At 35.2% G+C, this 13,896-nt stretch overlaps 1 protein-coding gene across 1 annotated transcript in view; it reads right to left on the bottom strand.

The window, feature by feature from the left end:
* Positions 1–401: 401 nt before the first annotated feature.
* Positions 402–13,896, bottom strand: part of SNX2 (sorting nexin 2) — a 56,595-nt gene continuing 43,100 nt past the window's right edge. Inside the window, exons 9-15 of the mRNA XM_042933910.1 lie at positions 12,488–12,601; positions 12,134–12,227; positions 10,553–10,758; positions 3,823–3,966; positions 2,332–2,412; positions 2,137–2,208; positions 402–555 (exon numbers count right to left, since the gene is read on the bottom strand). Of these exons, the coding sequence (XP_042789844.1) occupies positions 505–555; positions 2,137–2,208; positions 2,332–2,412; positions 3,823–3,966; positions 10,553–10,758; positions 12,134–12,227; positions 12,488–12,601 (762 nt within the window). The 3' untranslated portion in view covers positions 402–504. The remainder of the gene's footprint in view (positions 556–2,136; positions 2,209–2,331; positions 2,413–3,822; positions 3,967–10,552; positions 10,759–12,133; positions 12,228–12,487; positions 12,602–13,896) is intronic.

Here is a 13,896-nt window from a genome sequence, read left to right as displayed (position 1 = left end):
TACCCAAATAATTTGTTACTAATACTTCACAAGGAATAGCATTTTATTACTGTAATCACAAAATCATAATTTCTGTACAGGAATGTATAAGTGAACATTAATCAACATGTTGATAATTCACTTCATAACGAGGGCAAACACGCTACAGAATGTATTGTAAAGAAAAAAATATGTAAAATTGTCTGGCCTTGCAGTGCACTGTTTAGTGCAAGTATTTAAGACACAACAGTGTTCAATTCAGCAAAGTACTGCAGAATGTCATGCCACAGTCCACTTAAGTCAAGGAGGGTCGGGACATGCAGCTTGTAATAAAATGGCAGAGTATATATATGTGTATATATATATATGTATATATATATATATATATATGTATATATATATAAAAAACCACATGTAATTCATAAAATATAGAGTGGTTTATTTAGATGGTTTTAAATGGTTTCACTGTGGAATTCAGCGTAACTGGAACAAACATCCAAGATCTTCATAACAGCAATCTTCTCACTAGGCAATGGCTTTGGCTTCAGGCAGGAATGCCTCCCAGTATTTTATCAGCTGTGGATCATAACCAAAGATATTCTAATTACCTTTTTGTCATTTACATGCACATATTCCGTACTGCATTTAAAAATGTATATGTAAGTAGCTAACAATGACTAACATTTATTAAAGTCTGGTTCTAACTTTTTTTTTAACGTTTATTTTTTGAGAGACAGCACAAGTCGGGGAGAAATAGAGAGAGAGAGGGAGACACAGAATCCAAAGCAGGCTCCAGGCTCTGAGCTGTTAGCACAGAGCCCGACGCGGGGCTCGAACTCACAAACTGTGAGCTGAAGGTGGATGCTTAACCAGCTGAGCCACCCAGGAGCCCCTACTATAGCCTGTTTCCAAATGGGATCATTTAAATGTCCTTAACTGAAGTCTGTCAACATATTTCGTGCGTAAATTATTTTAAATGTTAATTCCCACTGGCTAATTTCAGTTTTTGATGTAAACAATATAGTTTTTAAAATACCTTAAAACTTCAGATTTTTTTGGCTTATGTGGAATTGTATATAGAAACAGATTGTTACTGTAAATTAAATGAGACTACCTTAAATAATAAAACTGCAATGAACTGTTCCAATATGAAGGGATAACATCCTAATCAGAGGGTATTCACATTTTATGTTATTGGTAGCCAAAAACAATGAAAAAAAGAGCAAGAAAAGAAAACACTAGGCAGGAAAGAAAGGGACACATGCAGTCTCTCTTGAAACTGGAAGGAATCAGCTGCCAGTGTTTCTTCAATAGTCCACAGAATTAATGAAAGTATAAACTGAAGTTATGTTTAAAACAACTCCTTTAAAAACAAGTTCATGTAAATTGTTCTTTTAAAAAATCTAACTTGGTGAACTAAGTATTTAAAGACTAAATGTAATCTGAACATATAATGTCATTGCTTAATCAAAAACTAATCTATTTTATATTACATAATCAAGTTTCTATCCACATATTTTAAAACTGGAGAAAGAAGACATCCTTTTATTCAAAACATTACATGTAATTTGATTACTCAAACTTGTAATAGAGCAAACAGAAAAAAAAAAAAACCTGTACTATTTTCTTATTAGAGACTTTAATTAAAAGCCACGGTCTTCTCTGTTCTCTCGTTAAGGAGACAAATTTTGTGGCATACAATCATCACAAACCACACACAAAATAAAACAAAGACCAAAACAGCACAACCCCCACCCCTGCCTGCTAACCTTAAATAGGCTAGTTTTTCATTTAAGTTCTGTTATGGAAGAGAACTCACTGTAAGAATTTACTCAAACCACTGTGATCACTAGGGAACTAAAACTAGGAAGACAAGAAAAGGGAAAAGACTGTCTAGCAAGTTTCTCATCACCTAACGGTGGGAAAAAAGCATCTTGCCTGGTGTTCAAGAGCAGAGGCAAAAAGGACCTGAGACTTTCCAGTTTAACTACCAGTAATTATTTCCTCTGTGGTCATCAGTTTTCTCTACCCCATTTCTTATTTTCCATAAGTATAAAAGCTCCTTTCACTGACGTGTTTAAAATGAAGACGTATACCAAAGTAAGTCCTAGGAGAATTTATAAGTTATAACATAAGTCATAAAGAAAACAAGCTTACCTGTTGTTGTGTTTGTACTAATGATTCTAAGTACTTGATAATAACAGTTTTAAAATCTTTCACTCGTTCTTTCTGTAGTACATGAAGAAAAACTCCATTAGTACAAAACTAAATTTGATTTTACTACAAAATCACAGCAAAAAAAAAAAAAAAAAGACCACGTTGTTGGGACAAGTGTAAAATTATTATACTTGCCTCAAATCTTCCCACTTCTTTTCGAATTGTTTTAGAAATCTGTTCAAAATCTCTTTCTCCTTGTTGTACCTTTGCCTCCCACTAATAAAAACAAACAAAAAAGCACAAATTTATAACTCTTGTCAGGAAAATATTATAGAACTAGCTCATTTAATGTAAGGTCTGTAGACCCTGAGGAAGCTCACTAATGGCAAAGCCCAATTCAGGATCATTCAAACTTTCATCTAACTTCTAAGTAGCAGAAACACCTAGGAGGTTAATTTTCATTAATATTTCACTATCACATTTACTCAAGATGACAATATTAAAAAAATTTTTTTTAATGTTTATATTTATTTTTGAGACAGAGACAGAGCATGAGCAGGGGAGAGGCAGAGAGAGAGGGAGACACAGAACCTGAAGCAGGCTCCAGGCTCCGAGCTGTCAACACAGAGCCCGACGCGGGGCTCGAACTCATCAATCACGAGATCGTGACCTGAGCCGAAGTTGGACGCTCAACCGCCTGAGCCACCCAGGCACCCCATGATGAGGATATTTCAGTACTTAATCAATTACAATCTCCACAGCTTAATTATACGACTAAGAAAGATGAAAACATTGAGTATAAAATTCACTATGAAATAATTTAGCAGTGTTCTTTTTGATATCATTAATAATTCCATATTATATCAAAAATATTCTGCCAAGTTCAAGAATACACGTTCATCACAATTTATATGCCCATGGAAATACTTCAAATTAAGAAAAGTGTACGACAAACATTTAAAAAACATTTTTTAATAGTAAAATGTTCGGCTTAAAAAAAATGTGTGGAATTATGGTCTACTGAAGACCTTGCTCGTCAACATTAAATTCAGTACAGAAACAACAAAACATGTGACCAGTGACCAATGGAACAGCTAAAATAAAATAACTGAAGACTTAAGCAATGAAATGGTATTTTCCCACTATGTAACCAAAACAGTGGTACATACTCTTCAAAGAGCAGGTACATTTACTTTTAGTAATATAAAGGTTGTCCTACCTCTTCAATTTCCTTATTGAAGCATGGCAAAAGAAGTGTATAAATTATAATAAACTTATACAAATTTACTAAAATACCATATATAGTACATATATATGGGGGATAATGTTGCTTGGAAAGCTAAATATGGGGCAAGTCTATGCTCTACAACATAAAATAAGTAATTATCTGAAATTAAATGAACCATCTCAAAAGAAATGTGTAATTACTAATTAGAGGTTAATTTAAATCTTTTCCTTGTGCGCTTCTTTATCCATTCCATAATAATCGTGTGGCAGTAAGAAAGGGCTCTGGAGATTTTTGACGATGATCAAAACATTAAAGTAATTCTAACACAGTTCATAAAATTATGGAGAAATGGCTAGTGTTGAATGGCTCAGAAAAAAATTTATGAAAAATTATGCATATACGAATGACTCACGGAAAATTTGAGTAAAGTGATAAATAAAGCATTTTATATTAATCACCTCTCTTATTTCATTTTTAGCTTGCTGTATTTTATCTGGTTTGTTGGCCACCATCATTTTTGCCTCAGTTTCACGTTTTTTGAGCAAAGTAATTTGGGCATCTTCCCATTTCTGCCAGCACTTCATCCGATGGTCAAACACACCCTATAAGTGAACGACATAATGCTATTAAGCGAGAGTTACCACTGAAATACTTTCATTATACTTGGAGTGCTGTAATACTGAAAACAATAAAAGTATTTTAAACGCGATTCTCATATGCTAAGATAATGCAAATAAAGATGCCAATATAAAAGAAATTTCTGTGTTCACTTCCTTGAAAACAAAAACAAGTCCCTGTGACTAGAAGAGCTCTGAATAAATAAACAGAAACTACATACAAGATGCATTTATTTCACCAGCCATTTGGGTTTTAAATTTAGCTTGTAATAAGTTTCTAACAGAGTTTTATGAAGACAGATTTAATAGGAAAAGGCTGGTATCATATTTACATTGTAAGTTTTCCTACTTAAAAAAAAAAAAAAAATCAAAAGCAGATTTAAGTGTTGGAAATAGTCCAGAAATTGAAAAGAATAAAATGAGAAAACCCCGTGAGACTACAGGAAGTAAAAATGTGGAAGACATGACCCACAGCAAATAAAAGCAAAGCAATGAAAAAGTAAAGGTGTAACAACAACAAAAGAGATAGTCCTACACAAGATGAACAGGGAAAATGTGTGTGTGTGAAACGCACATGCACACACACATCTAGTAGGCAGGACCAAATGAAAAACTAGACCAAAAGATGGTAAAAGACCAAGTCAACCAAATCCACTACTTCTTTCAAGGAGTTTGGCAAAATAGGAACAAGAGGATGGAAATAAGAATTGAAATATGAACGTAAGAGAGTAATTAGAATCTCCTGAAAAACGGTGACAGATAGGATGGGAGAATGTCATAATAAATCCTCTATTTTGATATTGGAGATATATTCATATTATTTTAGTATTTACTATTTGAACCGATGAAGCCGGTGTTAATACACTGGGTGAACCAGAAAGCAGTAAACCAGAGTTATTTTCATTATCCCAAATAAAGAACTTCTTGGATCAAGAAATAAATAAATCCATGTTCTTATGGGGACTTGCTGAAGAGAAGAGTACACAGATAATCTATCTTAAAAATATACGCTTGGGAACAAACCAAATTTGGATCCAAATACTAGCTCTGTCACTGTATGATCCTGGGTAAATTAATTTCTGTAAGCCACAGATTCCCCAAATATAGAAGGAAGAAAAGGAGATCTATATTAGTGGATTGGAAATAAAATGAAAAATAGCACAGTGACTTAACCTAGCAGATGTTTAATAATTAGCAGGTACTGTTATGGATTATTCCTAAAACCACACACAAATAAATTAGAGTTGATTAACTCCTGGATTTATACTAAAAGTACAAATAATAATAACACAATAACAGGAAAAAACCATTAACTGGACCACATTTATATTACTGCATATTTCAAAAATGTGCGCAACAGCATTAAAAAAAAAAAAACAAAAAAACCTCTAAATCAACCACAAACCGAAGTGTTTTCTTTCCAAAGACCCTGCATATTTCAAATTAACCAGGACAAAAGACATCGTGGGCAAACTGATAAGTCAAAGCATCTTATTTCAGGTATTTAAATCTACCTTGTTAGTTTTAATTTGTCATCTCATATAATTTCTCTTCTCACATTACTGAGTAAATGTTACTGTCCCCTTTGCTTTAAAAAAAATTTTTTTTAATGTTTAATTTTTGAGAGAGAGAGCACATAAGTGGGGCAGGGGCAGACAGAGGCTCTGGGTGTGTGGCTCAAACCTGCGAAATGAGAGATCACGACCTGGGCCGAAGTTGGATACTCAACTGACTAAGCCACCCAGGTGCTCTGCCTGCTTTTCTTATAGTTAAAAGACATTTTCCTCATGACATTCTTTTATTTTAAATGTTTATTTGAGAGAGAGCAGGTGTGTGCACAAGCAAGAGAGGGGAGGGGCAGAGAGAGAGAGAGAGACTCCCAAGCAGGCCCTGTGCTATCAGCACGGAAGCTGTCCCAGGGCTCTGATACCAGGAACTGCAAGATAATGACCTGAACCAAAATCAAGCGACCCAGGTGTCTGTCCCAAGGTATTTATTAGAACTTAATTTTGCTTCAGCCAAATTAATTGCGTGAAAAATAAGAAAAATAATACATTTACCATAAGTAGATGCAGAAAGTCACTACCATTTAAACAACACTTGCCCCTCATTAACCCCCTACACATACACAACACCAAAATTTAAGATTTTATTTCTCATCTTTAAAAGAGGGCCACAACATCAGTTCTTCATTTATAAACTCCTCTGTTTTAGTAACAATTTGATTACTTAAAATATGTATGAATACAGGGCAAAAGCTAACCAAAATGCCCTTCAATTTCAATATTTGCTTAAGTTCTCAATATATATAAAATGGCGTTTTTGGTGATACAGTAATTTAAACTAATTTTATCCCTGCCCAATTTATTATCTAATCAGATTCCAGAACCATTACATGTTTATTGTGGCACATATATAGGAGCTCTAAAATAAAGACAGAACTATGAAAGTCAGGTTATAATAAAAAAAAATTAATCTCAGCTCTAAAGAGAAATAATTTTTCTTCGTTTGTTTTCCTTATAATCCCCCCCCCCCCCTAAAAAAAAGGATCAAAACCACACTTGATATTCTAGAAATGCTACCTTAAAAATCAGTTAGGGGCGCCTAGGTAGCTTGGACAGTTGAGTATCTGACTTCAGCTCAGGTCATGATCTCACAGCTCGAAAGTTTGAGACCTGCATTGGGTTCTGTGCTGACTGCTTGGAGCCTGGAACCCGCTTCAAATTCTGTCTCTGTCTGTCTGTCTGTCTGTCTGTCTCTCTCTCTCTTCCTCCCCTGCTCATGCACTATGAACTGTCTCTCTCTCTCAAATATAAATAAACATTAAAAAAAATTTTTTTTAAATGAGTTAAATCACAACTTAATGTTTGTCTTGTATGTCAAGAACCAAATCTGCTCTAGTAGAACCAGCCTCTCCTGTAAGAGAGACAGATTTACACTGATGAACTACTTTGGACCTCCATCCCTCTGCCAATTTATGTTATACATTTGTATGCAAACAGGCCTAGGTTAGACAAGGCTGCAGTTGTGGAACATTTTCCCTGGTCCACCAAAACACTACAATTTTAATTTTAATTTTTTAAATTTAATTTTTTTTTAGTTTTGCACTTCATGCCCAGCACAGGGCTTGAACTCCCAACCCTGAGGTCAAGACCTGAGTTGACATCAAGAGTCAGATGCTCAACTGACTAAGCAATCCACACATCCACTCCTAGTTTTAATTTTAATTAGTATCACCTTCCAATTCAGTGATTCTGAAAATATGCCACTCAGCTTCCTGGAGTCGTCAAAGGATGTTGATTACTTATAGCCAAACAAAGAAGATTTTCAACTCTTTGGGGAAACCATCTAGCGGGCTTACAAGGTATTTTACATGTTTTATAAATTTACATTCTCTGTAAGAATTCTTCATGAAAAGTTCTAGTGCAAAACATACTGAAAACCGTATTTTCAATCCCTGACCCTACTGTAGGGGTTCACAGGCAGCCAATACATGAGAATGCATACAATGAGTTCAATGCTTAATATATGTTAGGTAACATTACTAGCCAAAATGTGGAGTCCTACATGTGAGAGGCCATGCCCTGTACAAAGAGAAAAGCAGGAGTTTCCTGGATACACGGCCAGGCTTAAGTAATACGTAAGTGGCTGGTCTTAGCTCCTTCCCCACTTTGGGTCTAAAGCACTTTTAGTTTCAAACTTATCATCAGAAAAGTATTTTCAATATGGATAAAAACAAAGGGCTAGGTAGTATTAAGTAGCTATTAGAAATACAGAAGACCAAACACAAAAGAAAACTGGGCACAGGACATGAAGAGTTCACACACACAAAAAGAAATGGAAATGGCTTAACATTTGTAAATAGGCTTAAATTCACAATAACTAAAGAAATGAAAACTTACACCAAAAAGCACCTTTGTTATTTGGGTGGGAGAAGAAGGACCACATATGATGATGGGAGTACAAAGGAGTATAATCTCTTCAGACAGTAACAAAAGAGTATTTACTGAAATTTAAAATTCATATACCCTTTGGCCAAGCAACTCTATCTACTTCTAGGAAGTTTATGCCCAAAGAGTGATTTTCAAAAAACTTACTATTCACAAGTAGACTGAGGCTATCCAATCAAACCTTAAAAAGAATGTAATGTATCTACAGAGGCTAATGTGAACACTTGCCCAAAACAGAGTGGGTGAAAAAGCTGGCAAGGAATGGTACATATAGTATGCTCCTTCTTCAAGAAGGAAGAGATGCAGAGAGGGAAGAAAAAAGAGAAAGGGAAAGAAAGGTGGCAAGAAAAAGAAAATTAGTGTCATACACACGCATAGCTAAGGCTGTAAAGACATACAAGAATGTAACAGCATTTGACTGAGGAAAGAGACCCATGGTATTGGGTAGAGAAGGACTTGGCTTTTTTTTTTTTTTTTTTTTTTTTAATTTTCTTAATGTTTATTTATTTTTGAGAGAGAGACAGACAGAGAGACAGAGTGCAAGCAGTGGAGGAGCACAGAGAGAAGAAGACACAGAATCTGAAGCAGGCTTCAGGCTCTGAGCTGTCAGCACAGAGCCTGATGCGGGGCTTGAACCCACAGACCACGAGATCATGACCTGAGCCAAAGTCGGCCACTTAACTGACTGAGCAACCCAGGAGCCCCTGAACTTGACCTTTTTGGGTTTGAGATTTAATATGTCCATGGATCACATTTTCAAATACAAATAAATCGGTTTAAAAAAAAACCCAAACCAAACCAAAGACCACAAAAATTCCCTCTCAATCTATCCCATAATTTCTCAACTCCTTTGTGCAGCTGACCTGGGCAAGATTTCAGCAGAAAACAAAAAGTCGATGTGAAAGAGCTTAATTTACTTCAAGATATAACTTAAGCATGGCTCTTTAACTTTCTTTCAGTCAAGGAATCACTAATTCAGTTCTTCTCAAAGTCTGTTCCATTTATGTAAAAAGATATTAAGTAGAAAAGAACTCCTGTTCATATGACCTTGTAAATCTCTGGATTACATAAGGTTAAATGTTTTATTTTATTTTTTACTCCTAGACAGTTATGAGCATTTTAATGCTCTCTCAATCTGTAAGACAGGGATACTGTATACATTATCTCCCAAACTCAGTTGATCATGGTACATCTTCTGGTGTCAGTGTTGTTCTGCAAAACATGAACTTAAGTGAATTTCAGAGAAAGTAAAAATACAGCAGGAAGACTGAGGCAGCACAGGGCCAGCCCAGGTGAGGGCTCATCACCCAAGACACAAGCAGGCCATTCCCACCAGGGAGTAATCTCCCGGGTTAGTGCTCCTCAGCAGGTACTCCTTCTTACAGACACTGCCTGGCTTCCCTTTTTGGATCCATAGGTATTCTGAAAGGTGCTCTACTTTTTTACAGCAGCCCTCATGCTAGTGGGAGTTCTGGAATGAGGTGAGATTGGGTGGGAGAGGAACAAGAACCATTATGTGTGAAATGGATTTCTGCATATCACAAGTTGCCCATGTACAATGAAGTACACTCTAATAACTGCTGTCTATATTACCTTAAGTAACTGAAAAGTACAATTAACCACCAGAAATATAGAGTAACACCTAAGAGTAAATACGACCAAGACTGGTAATTTTACCAATCCCAAGATAGCGCCATTCTTTAGAGCTAAGAACCCTCTAGCAATAACTGTCACGGTTAGCTTGAGAAGAGGATTGTAAATGATATACAGTGTATCAATGTTCTACGTATTAATACTAAATTGGACACAGACTTTAACTGAAAAAAAGGAACAAGGTCTCAGTAACTGTCTGAATTCAAAGTAAAAGGTAAATTCCCAGTTCCTCCACCCTATGATGATTAATGCTCATAAAAATAATCGAAAGACACCATAGGGTCTTAAAGTACCTTTTGAAACATAGGACAGATAAAATAACACGCACTTTAACTATATGAACACTGGAGACATCTGTAGAAAACCAATTTTCATTAGTTAACTAGATTACTTTCCCAACTATTCAGAAACTTAACTGTTCATCCTTAAACATTACTACAAGATAACACAATTCATTATCTAATCTAGTCCCGAGTCAGCTCTAAATATACAGTGACTACATATTTCAGTGTGTGCAAAGAATGTTTGCTTCTAGTTCAGATGAATGCTACAAGCCACCATTCAACATTTATGCAACAATCAGTTCTGGTTTTGTTCTGCTTCCTATCATACCTTTACTAACGATAACAGAGTCCATGGCTACTTTTAGTTCAAGCTAGAGTGACCAAATAAATACTACCGGTTAGGTGCAAGCTTGTATAGGTAAGTATGTAGGTACACGTGTATCGTTTTCACTGTATTTGGCATTGTTTACACCTCTTAAAAACATCAGTTGTATCTATCATTGTCCAAGTCACAGTGGAAGAAAGTATTCGGCTATGAATCATCCATCTTGAAGCCATCTATATGGACTGAGAGAATACAGAACTTATACACTTAAATACATGCCTAATGGGTAACCAAATTCTTCTTAAAAGCAAACCACTGAAGTGAGAAAAACTCAAGGAAGATTGCAAAATGAGGCTTACTTTCACTGCGGCAATAAGACGAATGTAGTCACTAAGTAGTTCTGAAAACATATAAAAGTCAGCAAAAGCCTGTTCTTGATGTAACTGGTCTATCTTCTCCTCCACTTCCGCAAGCTGAGACAGAGCTCTAGATAAAGCAGTGTGGTCCTCAGAATTACCTAACATGGCAGCACTTTTAGCAAAGGCAGCTGTGTTGGCTGAAAGTTCTGAAATAAAAAAGTATTCACTTTTACTGTTCACTAGTAAAGTTTTTAAATACTGCATTGATTTCTCTACTTTCTCTCTAAATTTTACCTGTTCATGTATTGGTCAAATAATTATCTTAAAATAATTAACATAAAACAACCAGTCATTAAGACGCCTTCGGCATACATGCCAACTGCTCAGAGCTCTACGGAAAATTAGAAGAACATTAAAGAAAAATCAAGAAGAACCACTGCCTATATTCCCAAGGGATGAACTATGTTTAATTATATATAATCTGCCTCCGCCTTCTTCCTGAAGCGCTGTTTTTGTCTGTTCCTAGAAAAGACAAAACATATTTTCTTGTCTCTGGAAAGCACTGGGAGGACTTGTAATTGACTTATACTACATTTTTTGGCCTTTACACATTTATTTGAAATTGAAAATGTCTCTTATTTTTAACGAAAACATTAGTTAGCTAATAGGAAAAAAATCAAGGTAAAACTGTAGAGAATTGTATAATTCATAAAAATCTTATTTTTTTGTGTACAATGCTTGAACAGTGCTTGGTGGAAATACTAAGAATTTCTAAACAGATTTCTGAACATAATCATTTCAGACACAGATGTTTATAAGCTAAATAATGCCAAGAACTAATAATACATTGCCTAGAAATTGCTCTACGTTACATAATATTCTCTAAAAGAACCATAAAGTCATTCTCTACAAGATACAGTATAAATGGCAAAAGCTGTTATAAACTACTTTCAATAAAAGCATACTGATGTATTTCTGTAGTTGTTTTACTGAAATGGTTACTGGTAATGGTACATACTAAATTACTTAGTAAGTACTTTAGAAAGCTAACATGAAAATCCTCATATTCTTAGAAAACCACAAAAACTTCATCACAGAATTAAAAAAATACAACTCAAATTGCCAATCAATTTTTAACGGCCCCTCCCCTAGACTTTTTAATTTGGCTGTTCAAAAAATGAAGAAAATAATTCAAAATTTTCTAGGAAATGCAGGCACACAGAAAGTTTTCAAAGACAAATTTCAAAAATCAATTTTTAAGCTGATATTTTTAACTGTATCAGTTACTAATAAGACATCTTCATTCATTAAACTATACGAATGTTAACAAAGTGTTAATCAAATGAACAACAGTTTTAAACCAAACTTACACTTTTATAAGCTCAGGATTTTTATACTTCTCAACTAAGTTAGGTTACAACAGAACAAAAAAATATTAACAAGGTTGAAATGGAAAACATTCTCTTAAACTATTGTTCTCTCTCTTCTATAGTAGCTCCAGAATGTGCATTTTAATAAAATTTAAATAAAATCTGTAATTAACTTATGGTGTTAAACACATAAATAACGAGGCAAACAAACCTTTTCTATGACAGACCAAGGCTTCAACACTAGCATGAAGTTTCCTAAGTTGCTGATCCAGATTTTCAAATTGCTGCTGCTTTTCTTCAAACCACTAAGAAAAAAAAAATGAAAAATGGAGCTAATTTAGCAAGAACAAACCGCTGTAAATTAGGTTACCAATAGCAAGCCACATTCCTTGTTTTAAAGCAACAAATTAACCGTGTATATAAAACCATGGTAGTCAACTGATGTGGCTGAGGACTAAACTCAATAAGCAAATTAATATCCTATTTTCTACTTGTACAGCTTTAAAATGCAATTGTTGGGCTCATTAATTCATCTCATTATTCAAGTCGAAAAATCAGCTCTTACTGCATCCGATTCATTCATCTTGATTGTCATTTTGTTGACAGCATCGGCAGCCTTGTTCACCATCCTCAATATTCCTGCTCCACTCAGAGCCTGTGTGTTAACTGCTCTAGGCAGCTGGAATTGAATGACAAATAAGGGCAAACAAACCGGTTAAAAGGCTGGAGGTTTAAGTGGGCGCAAAAGGAACTGCACACCCCCCTCCAAAAAAAGAAAAAAAGAAAAAAAAGGAGGTTGTATTTTCTTCACTCTCATACATTTCAATAGTGAGATCTAATTTCTCAAATACACTACTTGTACACTCTCAAAGGAAAACTTAAAAAATAGACTTTCCATTTGCTTTTCTTCAGCACGTTTACATTTAGATGGAACAACACTCTGTTTGTCAAAATATATTAAGAGATTGTCAAGTACCTTAACATTGGCCACCTGTTTGCTTGCAGAAATAAACTTGTTTATAAGGAAAGAAGAAAGTCTTGAGAAAAATCTCCTTATGTTCAGCTAGGAGGGTGTGATTCTAAATTTTTAAAAAATTCTAGTATTCCAGTAAATTAGAAAAAACATCTCAAATAGTAATAATTAGAACTGTAAACTGTTACAAGCCCCAAATGTACTAAGCATCTCAAATAAAAGGAGCAGCATGGTTATAATTTAAGCTCTTTTAAGTCACAAATTTGCTTTCAGAACCTTGGTAAGAATATTAGAATGTAGACATATAAACACATTTAGCTGTCTCTAAAAGGAGGCCTGAATAAACTTATTTCAACACAATGCCTAAACAACCACTTAGGGCATTGAGAATTAGACTATTTAGAGATCATTCTTCTAAATCTGGTTTAAAATTTTTGAAAAAGAAAGTGGTCATCCTACTGTTACCAAAGCAGAAAAGGTCTTTTACTAATAATTTAAATTATTAAAACACTAACCTCAAGGGGCACCTGGGTAGCTGAAATCAACTCCTGATTTCAGCTCAGGTTATGATCTCACAGTCATGAGATTGAGCCCCATGTCAGGCTCAGAGCTGGGTGTGGAGCATACTTAAGATTCTCTCCCTCCCTCTCCCTCTCCCCCATGAATGCACTCTCTCTCACAATAAACACTAAGAACCACCCCCCAAAAAAAAAGAAAAAAGAAAATCAATTTGTTCCATTCACTAATCCCATCATTTACCGAATATCTATTTTTACAAAAATTATCAAAATGACAAACACAGGGGTGCCTGCGTGGCTCAGTCGGTTAAGCATCGACTTCGGCTCAGGTCATGATCTCACAGTTCGTTGAGTTTGAACCCTGCGTCGGGCTCTGTGCTGTCAGCTCAGAGTCTGGAGGCTGCTTCAGATTCTGTGTGTGTGTCTCTCTCTCTCTCTCTCTCTGCCCTTCCCCCACTCACACTCTGTCTGTCTCCCTCAAAA

This window comes from Panthera leo, chromosome A1, assembly GCF_018350215.1.
Source record: "Panthera leo isolate Ple1 chromosome A1, P.leo_Ple1_pat1.1, whole genome shotgun sequence".
NCBI lineage: Eukaryota > Metazoa > Chordata > Mammalia > Carnivora > Felidae > Panthera > Panthera leo.
The sequence above is the reverse complement of the archived record's forward strand: the minus strand, read 5'-3'. Positions and strand labels throughout refer to the sequence as shown.